Source organism: Alligator sinensis, unplaced genomic scaffold (assembly GCF_000455745.1).
Source record: "Alligator sinensis unplaced genomic scaffold, ASM45574v1 scaffold796_1, whole genome shotgun sequence".
In the NCBI taxonomy this organism is placed as follows: domain Eukaryota; kingdom Metazoa; phylum Chordata; order Crocodylia; family Alligatoridae; genus Alligator; species Alligator sinensis.
Window position 1 is genome coordinate 2044733 of NW_005842141.1, and position 7974 is coordinate 2052706.

General features: G+C 36.5%; 1 protein-coding gene across 2 annotated transcripts in view; it reads left to right on the forward strand.

The window, feature by feature from the left end:
* Window positions 1–835, forward strand: part of ZPBP (zona pellucida binding protein) — a 59116-nt gene extending 58281 nt beyond the window's left edge. For both annotated transcript variants that reach the window (XM_014520693.1, XM_025206117.1), the window contains one exon: window positions 744–835. In XM_014520693.1, coding sequence (XP_014376179.1) covers window positions 744–835 — 92 coding nt within the window. The remainder of the gene's footprint in view (window positions 1–743) is intronic.
* Window positions 836–7974: the final 7139 nt, after the last annotated feature.

Here is a 7974-nt window from a genome sequence, read left to right on the forward strand (position 1 = left end):
AGGAGCCATCCAGGTTCCAGCAAGGATTGAACACTAATACCCAGCCTTTTCCTTAAAAATGTTACTGTTACTATTACAAGAACACAGTGAGGTTCAAAAGAGCCAGAAGAGCCATGGCCAAACCAACCACTTGACTCAGATCCTGTTTGTTTCCTCCTAGTGATCCGTGTTAGGGCTTGTCTTTCCTGCATGGGTTAAAATTTACAGTCACTCCTTAGATAAGTGTGTGCTTATTTCCCAAAATAGCACTGAATTAACTGAAACGTGCATTTCTATACAAAACATCTTTTCACACCCCATGCCAGTTTCTTGCTTGAGGCATTCTTTGTGCATTTCTCCCTTTATTAGATTCTTAAAAGTCAAATTTAGTTTTAAATTCTTTTATATTTATCCACTAGGTGGAGTAAGAGTCATTTAGTTCAACATTAGAAGGTATAGGCCATGCTGAAGTCTGTTGGTTACTGCTCATTGTTTCATTAGTGAAACAGTTTACCTGTGGGTAGATCAACCAGGAAACAGTCATACTACAGTAATTGCTTTTCTGAAGAGAAGAATATGATGTATTTTCCAACACAGTATCACAGTCAAATATTAGGATGCTGGAAAAATTTGTTGTCTTGTCAAATAGTTGATGATACGTCAAAAAAGAATGTAAAAACATTTCTAATCTATTCAGTGTTTTAGAAGTCATTCATTCATAGCATCTTAATCTTGCTTTGTTCTTTTTCTCTCCCTGCATATAGTTATCTGTAGCCCAGGAACATACAATCCCAGTGAAGGAGTTCATTGTCTTCTGTGCAACAGGACTTTGACATATGGAGCAACAAAATGTTAGTGGAATGTCAGTTGCAGTATTTTGCTCTTTTCACTACTCTATTGTGTATTGTTTTTTCACTTGGTAAAATCAATAAAGTGATTCTAACAACTTGTATGGGTATTTTTGGTTACAACCATAGAAGGCATTTGTTTTTTAAAACGAGTGACATCTCACCATTTTAACAAAGTATTTTAGGTCCGATATAATTTTGGACTGTTTTATTTTTTTAAAGTGTACGTGCATGTTACTATAAGCCACTTTTTAATGAGCTATAGCCTGTTTCTAAAGAAATCCTTCTAAGAATTCTTAGAAGTTTATGCATAATTCAGTCTGTGTCTATTGATTTTGTGGTCCAAATTCTGTTGCAGCGCAGCCTCCACACTAGCCATTCAGAGGGTCATGCATATGAGGAGAATCCCATGCATAAAAACCTACTCATGTGTTTCTTTACAGAACAAAAATTACAGTAATACAATCAACCCATATGCAATTCCTCCCCCAAAGGTACCAGAATTTCACATTAAACAGTTGATAATAATGTCATCATATTTCCTGTTTCACTTACGCCAGTCCCAGAAATTCCCAAAATGAGTTTAAAGGTCTCTTTACTCTAAACCATCCATTCAACTTTTTATTTAATTTTACATTACTACAGTTGGCAACCTCGTATATGAGAGAATCATGACTAACCTGTTGTCTTAATACATTCCTTCTTACTACTTGTTCTTATCAGGCCACACCCTGCTGGATGATAAAGCAGCTAAAATAACCTAACTTCTCATTGTTACCTGTTCTGGAGACTTGCAGACTAGTCCCTATGGAATTTTTAACAGTTTATAAAACTCTATTACTTAGACTTTCCAATTTTGCCCTATTTGTGTTGCAAAACCAGTTTTTAGATCATTTATTTTGGGCATTCATTTGTTTGGAGAAGGATAGGTTGGTTCAAAGGGATTTCAAAAGTGTTCATTTAATTTTTTTGTTTTTATTAGTATTTTTAGATGGATTCTTTGAATACGTAGTCTCAAAGAGGGGATGTATTGCAGTTACCTTTGGAGGAGATTAAATTAATTCTTGATCTCAGGACATTTCATTTGTAAATTACCTCAGCTCACCTCAAATTCTCTGCATAGCACAGAACACATATTTCTTATCATTTTCATTACAGTTGTATGAAAAGAAGCTGATAGTGAAGGCATTTTCTAGCCATTTTGTTTCATCACCAGGTAAGAAGTTTAATAGAGTTTGGGATTTTCCAATCCCCATCTCACAAAAATGAACCATGGATTTAAATGTGTGTATTTGCCCAATTAACACCTTCTGAGATCAAGAATTGAAATACAAGTGCGTATATATCAGACAATTTAGTTAGCATTGTACTAATATATTGTTACATGAAAAATGAAGCCTGAGGCTTCATAAAGATTCTGATTTGATTTGAATTGTGCCAAAAATAAAGTTTTGAAAACAGTTTTAATATGCTTTTTATAGATTTAACTAGTTTATCTATAAAGCATGTTTATTTGTATCAGAGGCCTGTAGATAATCAAGAATAAATGCAAGACCATAATGAAGATTTAACATAATGACTTTTTTATTGCTGAAACAGTAGTATAAACAGCATAACTAATATTTAGCAGAATATATAAAATAGCTATTTTTATCAAATACCATTTTAAAATAAGTAGCTGGGAAAAAGCAGTGTTGGAAAAAAAACTTTAGCGGTAAGTTAAGATATCACCACTCAACTTGAATCAACCAAATGCCCGAATCCTAGTTATTTCTCTTTTCATGTGGCAAATAGGAATGAACAGATGCAAACTGGAAATGCTGTTACACTACTTCGAAGCACTGCACGTCAATGTCATCTCCATAATTAGCCAATCACAATAACACTAAATTACTTAGCATTAGTTTGACTTATCAATGTTGATAAAGCATAGGAAACAGTGAGTATTGTCTTAGCAATTATGTAGGCTTGTGCTGGTAAAAACATGCCAAATAACATAAGCACATGGAGCTTTGTACAGTACCTACTGCAAATTAATTCCAGTATTACCCTCTGAAATGAATGCAATTAATTTTAAGGTAACAGAGACAAAAGATTAATCAGCATGTTAACTCTAATGTATAGATAACTTAATATATTTATTAATCTGTTATTCTTTAAAAAAAAATAACCCAAACAACTGTAATTGCTACACAATACCATGACTGAATGGATGGTGTAAATCAAGTACCAACCAGCTTCTTGGGACAGGCTCAAATAAGCAAGGAATTGGTAAGTTTTAAGTCTCAGTAGTTTGCTTCAGTTTGATCTGGTAAATCCTGTAAGGGTTCTGATTTGCTTCTTAATACATGTTTACATACTCTAGCATAGTATAAAAACAATTTTGCTAATCCTCTTACTTTGTGAAAGTCAGTACATCAGGCCAGGTCAAAGCCTTGCCACCAGGAGATTATGCAAAACAAAAGGTGTGTAGTAGGCCTTGTCTTGGCCTTTCACTAGGTTGTTTTATCTACCATAAACACAAGCACCACACAAGACTGCTGATTTTTTTTCTTATCTGAACCATTCATTACATCACGTTATTTTTTATGTTTACTTTCTCCAGGACAGAGTCTGATTTCAGTCATACCAGTATTAATCTGAAAACTGATCTGAATTTAATCAAATTAATTTGGATTACTTCAGCCTAATCGAGATCAGAATGTGGTCAGTTACTCCTATTTGCACATATGCTGCTAGTGAATGCTCAATAAAACTGATATTTAACCTGCATCTTCCATAGTCTCCTTTCTCATATTTTGGGTGGAGCTGGAAGATCCAAATTTTGCATGTATAAATAGGGCAAAGTTATTTTCTTATGTCTTTCACTTAAAAATAAACACATCAGATTTTTTTCTCATTATATTGCTTTAGTTTCCAGTTTTCAACATTGTGCAGGAAATGGTATTACTTGTCTTTGCTTTATTCTGCTTTTTCATGATTTCATCTACTATATGTGGGTGAAATAATTTAGGTAAACACATACAGCTTGTGGAGGGCATGCAGTAGCCTTTTCTAATGCCTGTAGCCAAGAGAATTCTCTGCCCTGCATGAGTTGGTGGCAGTAGAGAGTTTCTCTATGCTGTTCTGGAACCTTTTATCCAGTATGAAGGGGCAGGAATAGAAATGAAGATCACATTACAGATGTTGATTCTGTTCAAACTCAATATCAAGATGGTTGACAAATGCAAGGACAAAAACTCAGTAGTTACCCTGAGTTACCAGTGTTTACTTTATGTAAATAGTAAGTCACTACATGTTGTGACAGACATTCTAAATATCTCCATCAGGAAGATCTTTTTTATGGCAATGCATTTCTGAAGTGTATCAGTTTTTTCTTTTGAACTAATCATAGTAATTAGAGGGTCCCTATACACGAGCAGCAATTCTGCTCCAATGCTCCAGCAGACTCCAGGGTCTTGTGTATCAGCGTTCCCACGCTTAAAAATGGTGGGGGTGCTTTAAAGCTTGTCAAACAAGCTTTAATTAAAATGCCCCTGCTGCCATTTTTAAGCACGGGGACGTTGATACATGAGACACTCCAGGCACTTTAGTTAGGGTGGCTCTTGGAGCCGCTCTAATTAAAGCACCTCACCCCCTCCTCCCCTTCCCCAAGCTTGTGTATAAACACACAAGAGTTGTAGGAGTAAACTGCTAGCCTCAGATGGGCCACTAGGAAACAGAAATTGATAAGTTCAGAGGCGAATATGGTTTTTCAGTTAATTTAGCTGCAGCTGATTATCATAAGGTTATTTCCATTACAGATAAACTAATATTACTTATTAATGTTTCCCTATCACTTCTAAGGAGGTAAACAATTACAACTTCTTGATGCATCCCAGAACTTTTCATTCAAGCATGAGGCTGGATTTGGGAGGGGTGGGGGGAGCAGGAAGAGAGCATATAAAAGGAATAGAGGTAGAAAGATCTATTAGATTGAAGACTTTAATTAGTTCATGTTTTCTACCACTCTGCCCATGCAGGATTGTTTGTACAATATATTTTATTTTCTTCAGTGTAGTATTACACCAATCAAATAAGTGTTTCCACCTAATCTGATAAGAGGCAGATTTATAGCTAAATCTCTCTGTCAAGATATTTTCTGAACTTTAATCTAAATTTTCCTGTATGAAAGGCTTTTATTTTGCTTCCTTGGGTTCCATAGTCATTTCATGTGAGTCTAGTTCTTGCTATAAATTTTTTCCTGATCATGTGCAATTTATCTTTTGTAGTGCTTCCTTTGTGTTAGGACAGTTCATTTTTTTAGGGGAATCAGACAAGTGAACTTCTTGAAGTTTAATCTAAGTCCTTTTTTACCCAGAAGTAATGGAAGAACTGAATGTATGGACAGTAAAATGGAAAGCAACATTATTGTTTTCTGTCATTGTTTATTGCTGTTTGCCTCGCTCTGCCCTCAATAAAATACTGGGCAGTATAACACAGTAATTAGTTCATGAAACAATATAAACAGAGTAGTGAGTGCCTTGCAAGGCAACATGCTGGCTAGCTAGAGAAATGGGAAGTAAGGAGGAAAGAAATTCCAGTGGTAGGTGTCATCCTGACTTTTAAATTAATTTCTTTTGAAAATTCTCTATACTTGGTATGGATATCATGGCATATATACTATAATTGCCATAAAAAGATACTATTAATTATTTTCATTTTAATATCATGAAAGCCTAATCTGTATTCCATTGCACAACTGGAAGCAAGGAGATCTTTTCCCAGAAAACAGGGAATCTTCTATTATTTTCCCAGTTAATGCTTGATCTCCCTTTTTTGGCATACAACATCCTTCATGTTCCATGAGACTTTCCCTTTCCTTCATTCTAATGTGTACTGTGGGAACAGCCCACTCCTCCAAATGGGCCACCTTTACCACATTCATTTATCTCCTACGCCTATGGTAGCTTCCACTCCATCACTCTCCTGTAGCCATATTCAGGGAGTTTTCTCCTTTTTGTTTGGCTTGCTATATTTCCTCCACTATCACTCTCAAGCCATTATCAATTTTCCTTTTGCTGATCACCAGTTGCTCATTCTTTTTGCTATTACACCAGCCTTTGACTTCATAATATATTACTTTCTACGCATCTGAGTTTCTAATCCTCTTTCTCCAATCTGTACACGAACACTTAGAAAGGAAAACATCAACATTCATTTTACTTGGTTTAAATAGTGTAATAAAAAAAAAATCTCCCATAATGCCTTTCTAGCCATATTCACCAGCAGTTTCCATCCAACATGAAAGACCACAGTAGAGGGAATTTTAAAGTTACGTTTAAGAACAACATTTCTTTCTTTCATTTTCTGGTTTCCCTCCCCCCATTGTTAGCATTACGTGCATTTTTCCAGGCACTAGAATTTTATTTTACAACTGTGCGCTGCCTATTCCTTATTTGAAGGCATATGATACTTAGGCTGTCTTAAAGGCCAATTTGCCACTATTATAACTTCACTTACATCAGTAGAATTGTGCAGAGTAATTTGGTTCTGATTTCAAATCGGGAAGAAGCAGGCAAATTAAAAGCAGACATTCTGTATTCATGCAAATGCCTCTGATAACAGCTGGGGAAGGAAAATCCCCTACTGCCCCCAAAAAGACTAAATCACCTTTAAAGACAAGTGTATTCATGAACCATCAAAGTGACTCAGATCACTTTAAATTACCTGTTTTGGACAATATACATTAATCTGTAAACCAAATGTATTTTCTAAATCAAATACTTATATTACACACAGGATTGTATTTTATGGCAAACTGACATTTTTCACTTCAGTAAATACATTTTACTTGTTGGAATTTACACACTGAAAAGAGTTAAATTAAACTTCCAATAACCAATAAAGTGGCTGTTCAAGAAACATCTTGAGCTTGCTTTCATTGCTTTACTGTTTATTTTGTTCAAACCTCAGATGAAGACATCTCACTCTGTCTGGGAGTCTGCACTATTCAACATGCTCTGGGCTCTGCTCATTAAAAACTATGCAGCTGGATTTTAATTCTACATTTTTTTAATGTGGAAGTTAAACAGGAACTTCTCAATGTGAACAGCAATATTATGTTGGCTGGGTGGTGAGATTTAGATAAATGCAGATTTTCACACCGATATTTAACACGGCCATCAAAACATTCTATTTTGCTGTAAAAGGCTTAGGAGTCCTCACTCCCTAACTGTATTGTGTACTCAGTAAAGTTTCATTTTTCTTTTCCACTGCTGCTTGAAAGACTATATGTAAGGTGTTTCCACTTGAGGCCTCGGCACATAGAGAACAGGTTACAAGCGACCTTGTTTTTAAATTTAATTCATGTACTTTTCTCCATTGACTGCATAAACCCTGGTCTATCTGAAGCATTCCTATTACCACCTTTTAAATGCTAGAGAATGAGTGCAGGTTCAAGATACCCAACTGACAGCCCAAGAGTTTAAAGCTTTTATACACAAGCCCTACATATACCCCGTATGACATTGCCAAGGTGGCTCTACCTCACTTAGCAGCAGTAGAACAGCCCTCAGGCTCTCGCAGTCCTTTTGCATCAGTTGAGGCTGCTAACAAGAAGAGCAATCATAGTTGTTGTGGAGAGGGAGTGCTGACATCCCTGGGTAAGTCTAGGTAACTGGGTATTCCTTAAGTCCATTTAAGTTAAGGTCATTCTGTTTCTAGGTTCCTTTCACCAATTATTAAATAATCATATAAGACATTTTGAAACATTTGGAATAGCTTATAGTTTCATAGTGCTTAGGGTCGGAAGGGACCTAAACAGATCATCAGGTCTGACCCCGTCCCAGGCAGGAACAAGTGCCGGGGTCATAACACCCCAGCCAAATATCACCCCAGCCCAGCTAAAGCATAATGGGGAAAATACAGAGGTATAAGAAGTCCCTTCAGCACCTTAGATGGGCAAGGGGGTAGGAAGGTATGCTGACTCCCGGATAGCAGGGGGGTGGGGGATGGAGGATTAGTGAAGTCTTACCTGCTGCTCTTCTCTGCAAAGGTGGTTGCTGCTGCTGCTTCTATAGCAGCATTGGCTCAGGCAGGAGTAGCCCCCGTGGCTGGGCTCCCTGAGAGTCATCCCTTGTGCCCCCCAAATATACTACTGGGTATA